Genomic DNA, 19,887 nt, shown 5'->3' on the forward strand with positions numbered 1-19,887 from the left:
CACTCCATCCCATACAGTGCACCACCCCCAATGACCACAGGCAAATCTGTACCCCTGTGTTACCTACCGACTGCAGGCATACCCCTCCCAGCACTGCATGCACACCCACCAGCAATGCATGGACAGCATGTAGTACTACCAATCCCACAATAAACACCATACCCTACCAAAAGGTGGGCGGACAACACCAAACCCATTTGAAAAAGGTATAAATGCAGAGAATGTGACAGACAATGATCCTAACAAATCACTTACATCCCCACAGGTGCCCCAGCCAATGTCAGCGGCAACCCAGTCCCCCACCATAAGATGCCCCCAGCGATGACAGCAAGTCTAGATGTCCCGAGCTGGATGAACTCCCTGGCCCATCTGGGACCACAGGTTAGTCGGCTTCAACATCCAACAGTCAGTCCACCACAGGGGCCCCCCGACTCAAAACACCAAAGCAGCCACCCAACGTCCCCAATCCCCTGTCCCCAGGACACTTCGATCAATAGTGTGCCCACCTGTACAGGGACCCGAGTTGACACCACACAGGCACGGCGATGAAGGTCCGGTTGTAAGTGGGAGTGGGCACACTGTTCCAGGGACACAGGGTGCCAGGGACAGTGGCAGGTCAGCTGTGCGCAGGGGGGCGGCAGGCCCAGGCAACCGATGCCCAGGAGGAACTCACACATGTCCTGGGGGCATACCAAGGATCTCAGGACAGGATGGGCTAGGTCATCACCATCATGCAGGAGAACTTGCTGCTGCAGGGGGTACACCACCAGGAGGTCATGCAGCAGTTGCAGGACCTAAATGTCAACATGGCCTCCATTGTGTGGGTGCTGGGTGACATGGCCAACACCATGCGGGAGAACAGAGCACACCAGCTGCCAACTTCCACTCAGCAGCCATCAACATCTGCTGCAGCTATTGGACAGGAGGACCTGCCACAGGACCCATAGGCCCCAGCACCCCACCCTCTGCAGAAAAACCACCCCTCAAACGTTCCTTTTGACCCAGACAGACACCAGAGTCTGTTGCCAAGTCCAAGACCACCAGCAGGAAATGAGACCCTCCAGAATGTCCCCCTTGTGTGCCACTGAGTCACCTTGTTCACTTTGGACTGCCATTGCTCCTCATCCTATGGCCCCATGGAAATTGTACCTGTGCTCCAGACCAACTGGACGACTACCCTGTGGTTTTCCTCAAACATCACCCCATTCTATTGCACAATCCCTTCATTATTGTCACTTCAATAAACACCCTTGAACACAACTGGAGTAATAGTGCTTTATCAGACAGAAATGTGCAATGTAATGGACTGTATCATCCTGTTCAATTGTCCTGTCAAATGTGAATCCATCAAACAAATGTTGTTTAGCAGTCTGTAGCCATCACATCAGTACACTGTTGTTACCACACCAACATCTGCAAAAAGGGAAGGCATAAGTGACAGTCAATTGAAAGGGTAATGCAGTGATTGGCTCAAAACAGCTGGCACACAGGACTCAACAGAAATGGAGACCTGGACAGATCTACAGCCTTACCTGAGTGTCGTTGGAAGTAGTGCTGTATGATGTGTCCTGTTGTCCACATCCTCCTCAACCTCACTGTCCTCAGTGTCCACTGCTGCCACAGGTGCATTGTCACCCCCCTCTTCCTGCAGGTCGGGCACATGGTGTCTGAGGGCCAAATTGTGCTGAGTGCAGCATGCCATCACTATCTGGCAGACATTCTTAGGGGCGTAGCATAGGGACCCACCTGTCAAATTGTGGCACCTGAAGCTGGCATTCAGTAGGCCAAATGTGTGTTTTACAAACCTTCTGGTACGGCATGTCCCTCATCGTACTGATTTTCAGCCCCTGTTCTCGGATTCCTAACAGGGGCAACAGCCAGGAGAGGTTTGGGTAGCCAGTCACCTGGAAGTACTGAGGGACACATTACCCATTTACGTTGGCTTGGAGTACATCTCCAGTTGCCATACACTGACATACATTGTGTGAAGACTCATGCTCACCTATAATCCACACTCTGTGCCTCTGTAGTCATGCCATCACCAGTAGGACGCTGGTATTTCTCAATACATAGGCATCATGCAAAGATCCAGAAAAAACTGTGTAGGTGTGAACAGTTGATACCAATGAAACACAGATTTATTCCCAACATGCTTAGTAGCAGTAGGAAATGGCAATCGCCTGTCCTGTATGCAGGGACAGGTGGAAGTGACCTCACTCCGCCGGCGTTAGGCCTCATGGCGGAAGGCAGTCTGCACCGCCGCGCTAATCCTCATCGGCTAACATGGGGCTATATGGAGTACAGGAACCAATGATGATCCGTGCTACAGAAGAAACGGCCCCAGCCTTCATATTGGAGGAGTTGGAGAAGTTTGCGGATGGGGTCTTACCCCTGTATGGGCCTCCCGACCAACAGGTGAGCACATCATGGGTAGGTTGGATGCGACTTAGCTCCAAGTAGATGTATGTGTGTGCTAGCAGTGTGGCATTTGGGGTGGAGGGGGAGTTAGCTGCATGCAATGTGTATGCAGAGGTACGGGTCATGTGTGTGCTTGATGTGGAGCAAATGCAGTATGTGAGCCATTTGTGTAAAAGACCGGATTGTATAGTTCATGGTGTCCTTCTGTCTGCGTCTCCTCTGCAGGTCAGCACCCATCAAAAGAAAGGGTTGTGGCATGCCATCACCAAGGACGTGCGGACCCTGGGGGTCCATAGCCTGCAGAGCACCCACTGCAAGAAACAGTGGGAGGACCCGAGACGCTGGGCCCGGAAGACCTCTGAGGCTCAGCTGTGGATAGCCACCCAACGAGGTAGGGGTGTCCGTTGTACCCAGACCATCCTAATGGCCCACATACTGGCGGTTGCCAATCCAGAGTTTGACGGGCGCTTGAGGGCAGCACTGCAGCCACAAGGGGGTGAGTACAGACTGTGTGGTTTTTTGTATCTGTTGCCTGCAATGGGGTATGGGTGCAAGGTTCTAGTCAGTGGTTGCCCCAATATACCTGTTTAGCTATTCCGGTGTGGTCCTGCTTAGCTATGTATGGTGGTATGCATATTTGGTACTGCTAGGTAGCTAGCATGTCATGGCAGACAGGGCTAAGTTAGTCCCAGTAGGTATGCAGTTGGTAGTGTTTAGGTTCCTTATTGCTGTTGTACCTGGGTAATAGTTTGTCACTGTGGTCCATACAGTGCAATGTAAGTCCCAGTGAGTGATTGTGATGTGTATGCCATATGTGCTGTTGGTGCTGCGATTGACCCTGTGCTCCCTTTCTCTCTTCCCTCCCTCACTCCTTTTGTCATCGTGTCCATGTGTGCATTAGCATCATCTGGTGAAGGAGCAGGGGCACCGGCGGGTGGGGGAGCTGCAGCCCACGGTACCCAGGAGGCGGAGAGCACAGACGCCAAGGGGTGCACCACAGGGGAGACAGGAGCAACTACTACAGACTCAGATTCCTCCTCCGATGGGTGCTCCCTGGTGGTGGCGTACCCCTCTGGGACCACCCTAACTACTAGATCTTCTGCCACCCCCGTACCTGCACCGCCCACCCAGTAGCCTCCCACCCAGTTGCCTGGGCCCGCTCACCCAGGAAGGTGGGCATCTACTTCGCCCCAGGCACCTCGGGCCCTGCCCCAGTCAGCCCTGCTGGCCTCAGTGTGGAGGCTATTGACCTCATGAGATCCATCTCTGTAGGGCAGTCAACTATAGTGAATGCCATCCAGGGGCTGGCATCCAAGATGCAGCAATGCAATGCTTTCCTGGGGGGCATTCACGGTGGCTTGGCTGCCCTAAAGAGATCGTTTCAGGCTCTGGCCTCTTCTCTGACAGCAGCCAGTGTCCTTGTTTTTTCTGTCCCCCCTCCAACTACCTGTTCCCAGTCCCATAGCCCTCTCCCCAACACATCCCACGCACACAATCTGACAAGTATGCACACAAAACAACAGACAGGACTCTCACCGACAAACACAGGCACCACACTTCACTCCACAAGCACGCACACATCCAACAACCAGATGCACATACTACAACAGCCGCTGCCTCCACTACCTTATGCAGCACACCCACCTCACTTGCAGACAGCACCACAACATGCATACACATGTTCTGTTTGTCCTCTCCCGTCCTGTCTGCCCCCCTCCAAAGACACATAAATACTCCCACTCAGACACCCTACAGCCATCCACTTTGCATATGCACACTGCCCAGGCACCTGCACCCAAGTCCAGCACACCTCTTCCTCCTACAACCCCTCCCTGTACCTCCACTCCCATTCTTTCTCCCACATCCAGCCCCATTGGTCCTAAAAAGCTTTTCCTTTTCCCTCCCCCCCGTCATGCCCATAAGAAAAAGGTCCCACCCTCCCCAGCCCAGTACCTCCAGCTCCCAGTTGACTCCTGTTCCTCCCCTTAAGACTACACCTGCCACTAAGGGGAAAAAGTAAAAAGTGGCACTCCGGCCCCCTGTCTCAAGGCCACTCCTCCGCCCCCTAAACAGAAGGGAAAGGACCCACCCCCTCCCAAATCCAAGCCCAAGGACCCCCCTCCCAAGAAGAAACCGCCCTACACACACCCGCTGCCCCCTGAGGTGCCTGCCTACCATATCCATGATGCCCCTGCCCAAGTGAGTGACTGTCAGGAGTCAATTTGGGCTTTGGACGTTGCCCTGTGGCCATTTGAAAACTTTGGACTGGCCAATGGTCCTTCCTGTACATATGTAAATATATTATTATTTGAATTTGAGCTCGTTTTCCAACATGATTACAGTGGTTGGACCAGAGGTATGTGTCTTAGCTTTCTTTGCTCCTGTCAATTTACTCTGCAGGGTGTGTGTGGGTGTGTGCGTGCATGTGTATGTATGTGTGTATGTGTGTGTTTTGCTCCTGGACTGCCATTGTGTGGTACAGTATAAGGAAGACTTCCAGTTCGGGTTCCATGGCTGCTGCAGACTCCTCTGTGTCCCGGAAGGTGAGTGGCTCCTTATATATGATGTGTTTCCACCAGGGTATTGGTGGCAGTGATCCCGACCCGGAAATCCTCGCAGTCTCCTATGTCATAATATGGTGGGCAGGTCGTTGTCTTCCGTCTGCCTGAAGATGGCTACCGCTGTGGTCAGTGGTCGGACCGCAATGGCGGTTCAGCTGATACATTGGCTGTCTATGGGAGGGATCACCACCATGGTCATAATTTGGCGGTCTTCACCGCCAGCCTGGCGACTGTACTACCGCCATCGCCTGCGTAGCAGGCGGCTGACCACAAATGTCATAATGAGAGCCTATGTGTTCCACTGAATAGAAAATCATGATCTTGAGGGGGCGTCGTGCCTCCTGCTGCCGCCACAAGCATCTACAAAAACAACGGAGGCTGGAATAATAAACAACTCAACACTTGTAAAAGGAGCCGCTCAGCGGGTCAGAGGCACTAATTGGATCCCAGCAGGAAGTGCTGCTTGATTTACACACCTGACCACCAGACTTCCTGCCAAAACGTCTGGCCAGGGACATTGTGAGGGTCACATGCATTGTTAATGAGTGCCCTCCTTTCAGCCTGTACCATTCCTAACTTATTTTTATCCTACGCCGATTGAGTATTTCCAACGAGAGAACACTTCACGGGAACGGATCTCAGCATTCACAAACACTGTCAAATACATACCGAGTGCTCATAGAAAACGTGATAAATTAGCTGCCACTTTAAAGAAATTCATTGCTAATTTGGCTGTACATGCCACATATTTTCTCCATTAGAATAGATGTCAATGCTTCTTGTGCTCACCTGGACATGGTAGGTGTATGATATACTGAGGTGATGTCCCTTCCCACAGGCCTGGACTTTTACAGGTAGAATGATACAGAACCTAGACACCCCACATTTCAAACAAGACTAGAAAGATATTTTTGGTTACCATCATTAGGGTGCCCAAAACGAGAACTGTTCAGAAGCCAAACAATTTAAGTCCCTAGATACCTTCAAATATGAACCATATGCTGACTGACAGGCCAATTAGGAGCATACTGCTTTTTCCACTTGATGACGCTATGCATCAGGCTGTTTGACGTTTGTTTTCGTTATGTTATGTTGACATCTGCGGACTTACAGCAGCTGTCGGAATTATACAGCAAGGGTAGACAAATAATGCAGCATATTAAGTGGTAAATGATTAACCTTAGCACAACGTGCTGTGACTTTTCTCAAATTATTTTAACATATGGGTGTTTATAAAATAGCGACTCCAATGATTTATGAAATGTTAAAAAAGCTAGCGTTCTGAGCAATAATTGAGTAATGTATAGCCACTGACCATTCACGGTTTATGGCTTGATTAAAAGTTGGGCGGAAATCGAAGATCATCCGTTTTCAGGAGGAAGCGCTAAATACAGAGGACCATCACAACCACTGTATTTTCCTCCATACAGGGATGCATGTGGGGAACAGCATTTTATTAATACGGTCTGTTTTATATCCAAGAGTAAATTCGTTTTTGTTCAAGTACATGTTGCATCAGCAGAAAACAAACATGTACATTCTTTTAACAATATGTGCATCACTGTAGGAAGGTGGCTTTCTTCTAGCATTGCTACCCCCATTTTTGGCCTATTTGTCAGTGTCTTTTACTGTCTCACTGAGATCCTAGTTGTCAGAACCATAGTGCTCCTAGTTTGTGGCCTATATGTCAGTATGTTTTACAGTGTTGTCAGTATGCTTGACTGTATCACTGATGTTCTGCTAACCAGACCTCTAGTGCTCATGCTCTCTGTTTTCCAAATTAGTCACTATAGTCTAGATTGGCACACTTGACCCCCCCCTTATAAGTCCCTAGTATATTGTACCTAGGTACCCAGGGGATTGGGGTACCAGGAGATCCTTATGGGCTGTAGCATTTCTTTTGCCACCCATAAGGTGCTCATACAGACACTCTTTCAGGACTGCCATTGCAGCCTGAGTGAAATAGTGTAAGCACTATTTCACAGCGTTTTCACTGCACCAGGTAACTTATAAGTCACCTATATGTCTAACCTTCAGATCCTGAAGGCTAGGTGCAAAGTTACTGTGTGTGAGGGCACCCCTGCACTAGCAGAGGTGCTCCCACGTTATCTAGGACCAATTTCCTGGACTTCTTGAGTGCGGGGACACCATTATAAGCGTGCACTACATATAGGTCAATACATATATGTAGCTTCACAATGGTAACCCAAAATACGGCCATGTGAGAAGTCTAAGATTGTGAAATTGTACTCCCAAAACAATTCTGGTATTGGGGGGGCAATTCCATGCACCCTGGGTGCTCCACCATGGACCCCCAGTACTGCCAAACCAGCTTCCTGAGGTTTCCACTGCAGCCCCAGCTGCTGCCACCTCACAGACAGGTTTCTGCCCTCCTGGCGATTGAGCAGCTCAATCCCAGGAAGGCAGAACAATGCATTTCCTTTAGGAGATGGGTGTTACACCCTCTCCCATTGGAAATAGGTGTTACAGGCATGGGAGGGGTAGCCTCTGGAAACATTTTGAAGGGCACAAACGGTGCCCTCCTCGCATAATCCAGTCTACACCGGTTCAGGGACCCCGCGCCCAGTCCCTGCTCTGGCACGAAACTGGACAAAGGAAAGGGGAGTGACCAGGGTTGGTGTCCAGAACGCCTCCAGAGTGTCCCTGGCGTTAGCCATCTTGGATTCCAAGGTGTGGGGACCCTCTTGGAGCACCTGGCGTCTTATAGCTTTCCTCTTACTCTGATCTGTCTTTCATCTGTCTTGTTCAAATGTTCATAAGCAATTTGTCTCTGTGGCCGTCTGTCCTTTATACTCTGATTTGGAGTTGAAAGCATTAGCCCATGTCTTTAGCATGAGCCCATGTCTTCATGCTTCCCTCTCCTGCGTTCACCTTGTCGTCAATACTTACAATGTCAGAAATGCCATGTCCATTGAGTCCAAGATCCTTATATTTCTGCTGAGACTTCTGCTTTAGAGGCTAGTTGTCCCAAAGCTCTCTTGCACCAAGAGAAGCTTCAGATCTGACCTACTTCATGATATCCTGTCCACGAATGCCACTGCCTTAAGTGATGTTTTTACAATAGTGAATTTTTAAATATGAATTTGCATATTTTCATAGGTAAAAAAACAAACATGAAACTTGCCCGCTAAAATCTATGTTTGAGTCAATGCGTGTATATAATTATATTTGTAGGTTTAATCTGCAATAGCAATTTATTTTGGCGAGGTTCCATCCATGTATTTTCAACTGAATTTGCAAATACCTTGGACTCTTCAAAACTGCTAAACAGCTGCCAGTGCTTGCCATTTCATTTCTTAAACATGGGAACAATGGTAAATTCCAGTTATCGTGTCTGACTCCGTAATAAGGCCACTGTAATACTGGCCAGCCACTGCACCATGGCATAAAGGGCATGTCACATGTGGGCTGCAGTAAAGATTTATACCACCCACATGAGTGACCTAAAAGCAGGATTTCAGTTCTGCATCTGCAGTCATCAATGGTCAGAGACAGAAACTGCAAGCTGTACATACCAGAAGTAAACCATTTCAACATGTAGAAAAGCATGCGTTGATAATTATCTATGCAAAATAATGATATTGGTTTCTCCTGGAACCTTCAGAGATTAAAAATGGAATTTCACTGCACAGCCTGAGGTAGCATTTCCAGATTATAAAAGTCTACTTCTGAATAAACTATTTCCTAGGTCAGATTATGGATAAGTTACAGAGAACATCAATGTAATGTTGAAGTATTTATCAAAAAACCACTTCAATGATAAATATTGATTTTAGGATGAAATAATGACAAATGTTAATTTTTGCTAGAAGCCTCAACAGTGATTGAGTGTTTGCAGGGTAACTGTCAGATGCCCTGCAGACCTAATCTATGCCCCTTTAGCTAGGAGCAACGTAGGGTTTCTAGTAGTAAAAATGTATGACCATCACACTTCAGCACCTCACACTTGAACAAAGTGGAAGTGGATGTTTATCCTGTACTAAGGCAATGTGGAAAGAGGCCAGGGCATTTTATTTTTTCCATCCTCCCACACCCTTGGGCACATGGGGAGAGATAAACACTGTTAAGCTACTTTCCAACCCCTCATCTGGCAATAAAGAAGGGGGGGCAGGGTTCTCATTTGCATTTTGTTAAAAATTACCCACTTTCAATGAAATTTCAATTTGGCTTTCAAAATGGCCTTACTTCCCCAGAACTTCTACAAAAGCAGATAGGCAAGAGGGATGGAAGAGTTAAGATGTTTAGCAACCCCAAATCCTTCACTAAAACGCATCACATTTTTTTCTTGAATAATGTTTGGGAACACCTTAGAAGTACTTTAAAAAAGTGTGAAGAGCTAGATGAATTTCTCTCTTGGCTCTGGCTAACAGGATTGTGGCGGAGGAGATTGGAAGACTGCAACACTTGTTGGCCAGGGGTGGGGGTAGTGTGTGCCTTGACCAGTCCATGCATTTCACAAGTGGCAGCATTGTACTTTTTCTAATTATTTCGCCTTGCTCACAGGTAAAACGTGAATAGCAGAGTTTCAGACTTTTGTTAGGGGTGTATACTTGGCATACAACCACAGAGTAATGGGTGTAGTTTTTTCACTGAACTAAAACTAATTTAATATTAAGAGGTTGGTTGAGAATAAATACTGCAACTACAAGTAAATATGCAAATCCTGTCTTGATAGAATAGCTTGAGAACTCCCTTCAGCACATAGCATTGAAGGAGAGGACTTCCATATTACTAATGCAATTTTATAGCAAGAAACATATTATTTTTATCATACAAGGAAGCAACCAAGATGGCTGAACAATATATATGACCAGCCGCCTACTGTATAAAAGAATAGCAGACATGATGTACACATTTAAATCTGTGATTTTTTTGTATTACCTTTGTTGCTGGGTCTTGTGCAGATTCTATCGTTGCTTTATTCTTTCCCTTTTGACTGTAAAATCTTACCACTTCCACGCATGTTCCATTGTCATGCTTTGCAGCAGTCGAAGCAGAGGCACTCGGAGTGTATGGTTTTGAAACCTTGAAATCACCAGTTTGGTCACAAAGTTCCTCTTTTAATGTCTCAAAGAAATCAGAAGGTCCACTTTTTTTGATAGCCTGTGTGGAATTAGAGCAGGCAACTTTGTCTTGTGAAATGGTCTGGTCTACGTGCTTTGGCTCATTCCTGTTTACGGACACCTTCTCATCCTTTTTCTTGTGCTTCTTCGTACTGAAACCATCACCTACGATCAAGAAGTAGGGTACAAATTTTAAAACTGGCCATGTATAAGGGCACCAAGCTTAACTCTTTGTGAATATAAAGTGTTTGTCTTCCCATGTAAGATTTTACTATGATCTACTATCATCATCTTCAAGCTTGCACAACACCATTAAGATTTCCCAACTATTAAGACGGCTCCAACCCTACTACCATTACACCAGTCAGAAAAACCTTATCCTCAGCACGCCTCCAAACGTTTAGTATGACACAAAATAATTTACCAAACAGCCTGCTAGGTACTTGAGCCTGAAGTTGCTTCATATCAATACAATGGGGTGTAACAGCTGTGCTATCAATGTACACCTGTCAGCAGAGAAGGCAATCCCACAATAATAATAATACATAGCTGCATTACTGGAAAAGGGTTCTCAGGTACAGTGGCCGAAGCAGGAGAGAGTAGCTTTAGAAATAGAAGAGGGTCAGAAATGTGTTTCATGAAAGTAGCAGGGGTTAAGATGGAGCACCACATGAGAGAAGGAGGATTATGAACGAAGGCAGCTCAAAAGATGCATGACAGCTCAGAATTAGTAGCTACTGCGAAGGAATAACTGGATTTCAAGTATACCTAATACACCGATTTTCCATTTGAAACATTGAAATGGAGGAGGTTTTAATGTCTGGAAAAGCTGCAATGGTGCAGGTCATAAATTATATCTGTACTTTGTGTTTTCCTAGATTTATTGTGGATTTTGCCTATAATAATTTTTGAAATTTGCTAATGTCCTAAACCTTTTGACCAGGCCTCAGCCACTGTCTGCACTTTCAAAATGACACTCCCTTCACTTCCAATGAAGCCTCTATTAGCATGGTACTGGTCCGACACTTTGGCAGGTTTCTCGGTTGACACAGGGAGGTGTCATGTAGATATACATCAGCTGTTTTTCAATCATCTCACTCAAGGTTTAAGAGGAAGAGATTTGTGACAGAGGGCTGACAATGAAGTTTGACTTTAGAACAGACTGAACTGATATACTCCATTCTGCACTTTAATTTCTCAGGGGCTTGTGAAGAAGGAAATGTAACTGCCACTTGTAGCCGACAATATAAAAATACTGATAGGGTGCAGAATGGCTGGGACTTGCCCACACCCTACATCCCTACTTAGGTTCATATGCTGACATGGAGTGGCATTTAAGAAAGATACTTTTCACAGGGGGCTGCACTACTTCTTTGCACTGTGGAACAGATAAATTAAATACTGCACACTACTCTAACTTTAAAGGAGTTTGCAGAGAAGGAAGTAGTAAAGCCTATCACAGTGGGCTAGTTCTCATTCATAATATACTGCAGACTGGTTTTGCTCTGCCCGGATAACTTGTGTAGCCCATCAGCATGTGAAACAAACGAAGTGCATCACCAGTGGGTTGGAACAAGACAGAGGTGATATTATCCCCCCTGTTGCTACTTTTGCTCTGGACCCGGTCTCCTAGGCAATAAGTAATAATGCAAATATTGCTTGCATGAGCACTTTTTCTGGGAAGATTAAGATGTTGCTACATGTAGACGATAGCCTGCTGACGCTATGCAACTCAACACTGTGTACTGATGAATTGATAAAGACTACTGCGATATGACCCTTATTTCAGGGATATGAAATTCAATGACAGGAGTGAGAAGCTCTCACCATAAATAAAAATATTCGTTGTAAATCAAGTCTTAGCAGTGGACACATTTTTACTGGCTTATCTGGGTCCTTAGTCTTCATTATGGGGAAGAACATAGGTGATCAAGAGGATGTCCAGCCATGAGCTGAAGAAAGTCCTTAGTAGGTTATCCTGAGTGATGCACTCAACCATGCTAAGAGAAACAGAGACCACTTGGGATGGTGGAATATGAAGAACTTACTTTGGGACTGGAAAACAATAAGCTTTGAATTACTGAGTGACATTATTAAAGAGGGAAGTGCCATTAGTTAATGGCCTTCAAGAATCATACCACCTGCATTTGTCTTCGCTGTGCAGCCGAGGTACTGTCTGCTACATGATATACTAAGAATAAGACAAATGGCTTAGAGCACAGCAGGACATAATAGGGAATTGGAGGCAGCTGGAAGGCACAACTTTTGCACCCTGTTTGCGAGATATGGGGAGCACATTGCGTTGTGACAAAATGCTGTATATGATACATAAAGAGAAGAAACATTTTATGTGAGTTGGGAAGTAAAAATGACAACAAAGTCATTAGAGGAGACCCTGAACCACACTCCAAGGTTATAAAGAATGTAAATGCCCATTCTAAGCAGTTTGCAGCATGTTTTGTTCAGAACCAAATCAGACTGAACTGTCAAAAGTATAAACAGATACCACTGAACATGTTGAAGTTGTAATTAGAGCAGTCAATATTTGTTGTTGGTGTCCAGGCTGTATTACCTGAATTACAACTTAAGTCTCAACTGCTCAATCTGTATTTCTCCGGCTAACTACCTGAGATATGATACAAGATGTGCTATCCAACTGTCTTCCTCTTGTACTTCTCCTCCTTCGCCACCCTTTCTTGTGTTGCTCTTTCATTGCCAGAATGCATCCCTCCCACCTTTCCCTGTGATTCTCGTTTGCTTATACCCAGTGTTGCTTTTTCATGCGTGTGCTTTTCCCCTTGCTCCACATTACACTTCCTCTCGTTCATTTGCTCCCTCCCACGTCACCCTCTCTCTGCGCTTCTTCCCCCACCCTAGTCCTCCATGTTGCTTTCCCATCCATGCCCCAATATTGCTTCCTCCCATATGTATTCCTATGTGGCTTTGTCCCCCACCCTCCTGTTGCTTGCTGATTCCACACACACCCTCCCTCTGTGTTGCCTCCCCCAAACCCAGCAACGTTTTACATTTTGTTTACCGATCCAACTTGGATGAGCAAACAGAAAGAAAAAAACAAGTATCATTTTGTAGTTGCAGGCATGCTTGGTTCGTGCACCTACAAAATGATGAAACCGGTCACGTCATTGGCTTTTTTCAAGGCCATGATGCATACCTTCGGGGATGCTGAAAAGCATGGCTAAAACCACTGGCAAAGCCAATAGGTCCTAAATCAAGACCTATTGGCTTTGCCAATGCTTTTTTTCAGTTTACTATTTGCTTGCTGTGACTGTTTCAGTGCTTACTTACAGTCTCAGCGGGAGCTGGCAATCTATGCTGGATTTTTTTTACTTTAAATACATTTTTGATAATGCCAGTAAAAATCAAAAGCATGCACTTTGCAGATATCACTAACACGTGCAAAAGAGGTCTAAAGTTAAATTTTCATCAACATGTGTTTGGCTTGTGAACAGTCTGGCAGGTTAACAACAGAAAGTAGGAATTTCAGGACTAAATGAAAGTATGTTCGTCCAAGAAAGTGCCCATCCACATACTGAAATATAAACATAATCTCATCTAAGGTATGTGTGATGACCTGGTATCACCCTGGTGTTTCTCTGTATGGGAAGGGGAGGGTGTTTTGACTTGGTGTGTATGGGCATGCACGAGCTGTGCTGATGCACTCGGGAATGAGTGTGGTTGCTGACAAAATGTGATGAGGTATGGAATTTTAGGCCAAAAATGAAATAAAGACCTTTCCTCCTACGTGGACTCGTGAAATGAAAACCTTGTCCCTTCAACTGCAAACATTGTGGGTGCTCTTCCCTTACATAGTGAACAAACATTAAACAGAACTCCAAAACATCAGTCATCCATCCAGCTCAACAGCACATGCTCACCGTTTTACAGTATATCAAACAACCTAAGACTTTAAGTGGAGCAGGCCATACCAGATCTCCTGCACGTTAGTAATTGAACAAGCATTGGCAAGGTCAATAGGTCTGTCACTCATTGCCAGCCTTGTGGCTCTTCCGAATGCTTATTTTGTCATTGTTTTCGAACAACTTTATTGTTAGGGAATCCTTCAGTAGTTTTTTTCATGAAATATACTACTACCTGATTCACCCCTAGGTGTCGGTTGGAGTTCAAGCTGTGGATGTGCATTTTCAATGTGGTACAAATGTGAGCTGTGAGCCGAGGTTGGAGGCAGTGTACGTTTCTCACAGCGCGCCTGTCTGTGGGCCAGAAACGTAATCAGACTACCTACATACACATCCAATCCTTGGCCTTGCTCCAGAGCACACGGAGTGATGGTCACAGATGTGTCAACAGTAATCCTAAGGGAAAGTTTTTGAAGAAGTTGTGCAGCTGTTTGAACATAGTGTCAGTGTAAAAGGAATCAAAGGAAGTAGGTACAGAATTACTGAGTGAAAGGACAGTGCTGAAGCAGAAAGAAGATGTGAGTGATGCCGATGGAGGATTCAAGAACAATGTGGCAGAAAAATGGGTTAAGGATTCGGAGGAAAGTGGTGCGGAGAAGTAAAAGAGTGACAAAAACTTTGAAAACCTCTACTTCTCCGACAGTGCTTATTAATTTTAATTCAGTTTCTTGTTTTTATAACTGAAGTTCATTTTCATAACAAAAAAATAATTTTTGCTATTCATGTATTACTTATTTCTAACAAGCACCGTCATAGCCTATAGCTTAGGCTTGTTATAGACATATGTCCACTGCTGTGTTATATGTCTGAATGTAATAATAGAAAACTCGCATGAAGGCACCCAAATACTAGTCAGGTGGCAGCTGTGCTAAGTTTAGTTTACATGTTTTTAGCCACACCCTTAATTACATAGCCAAAGACCTTCAGAAAGAATTTCTAACTACGCTCCTTTGATCACACCCACTTTAGAGACCTCCTGCTATTTCATCCCACTTAAACCACTGACACAGGTAATGCATACAGTTCTTGAAACTACAACTAATTAGCATATTTGATGACATCAGAGGGACTTTTGACATCAATTATGGAAGGTGTAGTGACATAAATGAAATGTAAAACTAGCAAGTAGTGTCAAAGCCAATAAGTCTCAGCAATTTGAGAGCTATAGGTGTTGTCAATGTTGATGTGTTTTAGCTTTGTGTTATGGAATGGATGTAAGTGGTGTGGAGTACTTAGGCAGATTGGAATATATATATTATATACACACACACACACACACACACACACACACACAAACATATGTATTGTTACAAACTTGCTGAGTCTGTTTTCCTGCCAGTGGAGGTTGATGAGCCTGCATTTGGCTTTGACTGTAGCATTCATTACGGAAATGTAGACCAAGTGCGATAGCAGAAACTGGTTGAACCCAGCCCCAAAGCTGCTCCCCGACCTGGACAATTCCCAGGCACGTGCCCAACCTCCACAGCAGCCTGGCTTGATAAACAACATGCCTCGTGGAAGAAGCGTAACTGTTTAAGGCACGTGCCTCAGTAAAACATTAACCACCTAGCTGGTATGTGTAACGTGGCAAACAGCCTCTCTCCTTTAAGTCTGGTGACGTACACCCATAGAAAAATCCAATATTTAAGACTGCGGTCCTATTAGCAACTGTTCCGAAAAAATAATTCTTCTTTCTTCACTCATGCTCTCCTCTAAAAACACACCACTTCACCACCTCACATTGCCATGGGAAAGGGAAGGGCAGAAAGCAGTCTGCATCCTGTGCCTGTTACAGTAGTCCAGGTTTTGTGGCGAAGAATTTGCTCTAGCCAAACAGTATTTTGCAGTAATCTTTTTTTTTTTTTTTTTTTATATATATTTTTTTAACAGTTTGTTATTTTACATTTGTATGTCAGTTCAAAGTAATCACTCACACTCGTTATACCTGGTCATTAAACAAGCTGCACTTATGGTATACATTACTTGTGCTTCATTGTATATTCCTGTGATGTGCTCCTTAGCATTTATGGGTTTGTCAGATCCTAACTCTAATACACTAATCCTATTGACAATCTGTGCAATGCTCTAGTATTTCGCAGTAATACTAAGGAAACATTCTCTGAAGGTTAAAAGTGTTTATGTTTATACAATTAATTTACGTAATGCTGTACACCGACATGTGCAACGAGATGATCACTTCACATATGTTTCTGCAGAAAGCTGCTTGCCAACAGAAAACAGAGAACGAAGCAAGTGAAAACATGAGTGCTGGTAGGAAGTGCACAAAAACGAACAACAAAGTAGCTCCTAACACAGAAGCAGTGGACGGCTACAAATTGGATAGAAGTACTTGGTCCATGCTCTGGGGGAGGGCTGAACACAAGAAGATGCATGATCCCTGTATGCAATGAACCAACAAGAATGAAGAATACAAAAGTGACGAAGGAGCAAACAAATGGTAGGCCTATGGGCGGGCTGAAGCCTACAGAGTGTATGCAACATGTCACTTCAAGACAGCCAAGTCCAGCCGAGACCTAATGAAACACAAGCATTGGCATAGCCACTAGGTCTCACTTATGGACCTTATAAGTGTTTAGCCATGCGCCACATTATCCTGTTAATAATCTGGTAATTCCCACAATTTAGTTTTTTTAAAATGCCCTCCTTTCTGCCTCCAAATGTTGCCATCTAAAGGTGTGAAACTTTAAATTTGTTTTTCCCCACATAAATTTTATCAAGTGACAGCGACAGCATGCAGAAGGAAGAGACTCATACTCTTAGAGTGGGCTAAAAATCAATTGCATTTTTCTTGTGGGCTTATTTGCAAAAATGCCAGATGGAAGAATAGGTAAATGTATGTGTGAAGTTAATAATAACCCCTCATCAGCAAAGGTAACCAGACAACCACCATGGGAGTTTTGTTATATACAGTTTGTCTGTATACAATTGAAACTGCAAAATGTCCCACAGTAATATAACGCCCAAAAGTGAAACAAAAACCTAGAGCATAAGAGTGTGCTTCAAGCGTACAGCAACAAAGTATTAGCCTCTGGTGATTGGGATCAAATCATATAATCTCCCTGTACTGAAACAAAAATGTAAAATTACAAGCTAAGCTCAGGAGTGCTGCAGTGAAAGAGAGAAATGCACAAAAACACACAGTGCGTCCACAAATGATGCGCACTAAATTGAGCGTTTTCACTCATGTAAAAAAATACCAATACCTACGTGCAAATGCAATGTGATTAAAGCGTGGAACAACATGGTCCTGGCATCTTTTGATTATAAGCAAATCACGTAATCTTACTGTGCCTAAAAGTAAAAATAAAGAGCAAATCCCAGCTTCTGTACTCTAACCTTTGTATTCACACTACATACTAATTTGAAAATGTAGAAAATGGAAAAGGCTTGGGAGCTGCACACGTTGAAAACTTGACTACACAGAGTGGCGCAGAAACCACATGTGTAAAATAGTACAATGTGGGTTAGGGGTATATGTCGAGAAGCAAGACAGCAACGAAAAGCACACTAGTCAAAATAAGAATGTCGCACAGAAGCTTACATTGCTATTTAGCAACACGTAGAATGTAGAATTACGAGACTTGTATCCCATAGACGTCTGGAATTAAATGACTCTCATTGTGTGCATAACAAATGATTTAAGTTCATGTGATCCAATAAAAAAAAAAGTAAATCCTATCTTAATATTATAACCTTAGGGGTTGCCTTATAGCAAACAATTAAAACAGGAAGAAAGCCAGATCATAGGGAAAAGCATAAACCAAAAATTAAATAAAAAGATATAGCATGTCTCGAAGAGACAGCGCATGCGCTGCATAGGTGAGACTTAACAAAAATACAGATGGAGGTAGAAACCACATGTGTAAATGTTTGCAATAAGACTTGGGGACAAAAGGCCAAAAGCAAAACTGAAGCAGAGAACTCTGGCATGTGCGCCAAACATATGGCAACATAGCATCAGACTATGGTGCTTGGTTTTAAATCACAATCTCACTGAACTGAAACATTAAAAAAATTAAATTTATAATGTTAGCTTCGTAGTGCTGTACTGAAAGTGAGTGAATTGCACAAAAGCACACAGTGAGTGAGCAAATGTCGTTTTTTTAAAGCCCACAATTGAAACAGAAACCTAGAGCACTGGATTGTGCTACAAATGTACAGCAACATAGTACCAGCATTTGCTAAGTGACATCAAAGTATATAATCTCCTGTACTCAAAGAGCTAAATTCATCATGTTAGCTTAGGAGCGCTGAACTGAACGTGAGAAATTGCACCAAAAACACAAAGTGCAAGCGCGAATAGCATGTTTTCAAGACGACAATGTAAGCTTTAGAGCGCAGAAGTGAAAGTGAGGAAATTGCACAAAAACACACAGTGCGTGCGTGAAAGCCGATTTTAAAGCCTACAAGCAAAACTGAACACTTGAGCACTGGAATGTGCATCAGACGCATAGCAACATAGCTTTGGGATCTGGGGTCAAATCACATAATCTCCCCGTACTGAGAAATAACAAAAAAAAAAAAATTTACAAGGTTAGCTTAGTGAAAGTGAGAAATTGCACAAAAACACAGTGCAAGCACAAATTCTGTGTTTTCAAAATGGCAATCTAATCTTTGGAGCACTGAAGTGAAGTGATGTTTTTTTAAAAAAAAAGAGACAGTGCATCTCGACTGTGGTATTTTCAAAGCCATTAACAACGTGGATCATATTACTGGAAAATTTTAAACAAAGCATGCACCGTCAGAAGAAGCTTGTTTGCTTCAACACACACGAAAATTGTGCCGCTTAAGCGCAGTTGGTTCACCACCCCGAAAACACATCTTTCCAAAATCCAGTGGCAAGACAAAATGAGAAAATAGTCTGTCAAAACAAAACACATGCCCATAAGAGAAAGAAGACGTGTGAATGGGCTAGTCACCATGGGCGGGAACTAAAACACAAAAGGTGGGATAACAGGGATGGATTCACCACCCAAAAGAACCAGATTTTAAAAGACACACAAAAGGTACAGATGAAAATCAAGGGGAATGCCGAAAGCCCGTACAGCATGTCTCGAAGAGACAGCGCATGTGCTGCCCAGTCTAGACCTAAAAAAAGAATAAAATATCACTCCTCCCTTCAACTTAAACTGCGTGTTGGAGGAACCCCCCCCCCCCCAAGGATACTGCTTATGGAAACCTCCACAGCTCCCAGGAGCAGCAGGTGCACGCTTTAGCCTGCTCCAAGAGCTCAAACTGACCCCAAATGTTCAAGTCTCACTCACAAGTGAACGCTCCTGGAACCTTCCAACTTCAGAGATCATGCTGGGAGGCATGACTGGGGTCACTAGAGGATAAATACTGGAGTGATGCACTCATGGCACCACATGAAATTACTATATCGACCAGGTTGCAGATGGTGCAACTCCATTACCTGCATTGTGCCTATCTTACTCCTGAAAGAGTGCACCAAGCCGGACTTCGGCATCACCTCAATGTAACCACTGTACTCACTCGCCAGCTGATTTTTTCCATGTGGTGTGGGACTGCCCAGTCATTACAGGATACCGGACACAGGTAAGAATTATAGCAGGGCGTTGGACAGCAGAGAAAAAGGGTGCTCAGAGACCAAATAAGTAAATGGTACAGTACATGAATATCTTTACAGCGGTGCTCTCATAGGGGAACACCCATAACCCCTTCTCTGAAGAAACCAAGTTAATCAGACAAAACCGCATAATCGGAGGCACACGCCATAGTAAGAAAATGCATATCTTCAGTTATCATTATAGCTCGTATATAATATGTTGATCAATTCAATGATGATGATAGGTCCAAGTCCATGGCCCAAGAATATAAACACAGTTCTTATCTTGTAGAAAGATG

General features: G+C 44.4%; 1 protein-coding gene across 1 annotated transcript in view; it reads right to left on the reverse strand.

The window, feature by feature from the left end:
* FSAF1 (40S small subunit processome assembly factor 1) overlaps window positions 1-19,887 on the reverse strand; it is a 175,499-nt gene that overhangs the window by 123,047 nt on the left and 32,565 nt on the right. Inside the window, exon 2 of the mRNA XM_069235017.1 lies at window positions 9,882-10,228. Within this exon, the coding sequence (XP_069091118.1) occupies window positions 9,882-10,228 (347 nt within the window). The remainder of the gene's footprint in view (window positions 1-9,881; window positions 10,229-19,887) is intronic.

The sequence above is a fragment of the Pleurodeles waltl genome, chromosome 5 (assembly GCF_031143425.1).
Source record: "Pleurodeles waltl isolate 20211129_DDA chromosome 5, aPleWal1.hap1.20221129, whole genome shotgun sequence".
Lineage (NCBI taxonomy): Eukaryota > Metazoa > Chordata > Amphibia > Caudata > Salamandridae > Pleurodeles > Pleurodeles waltl.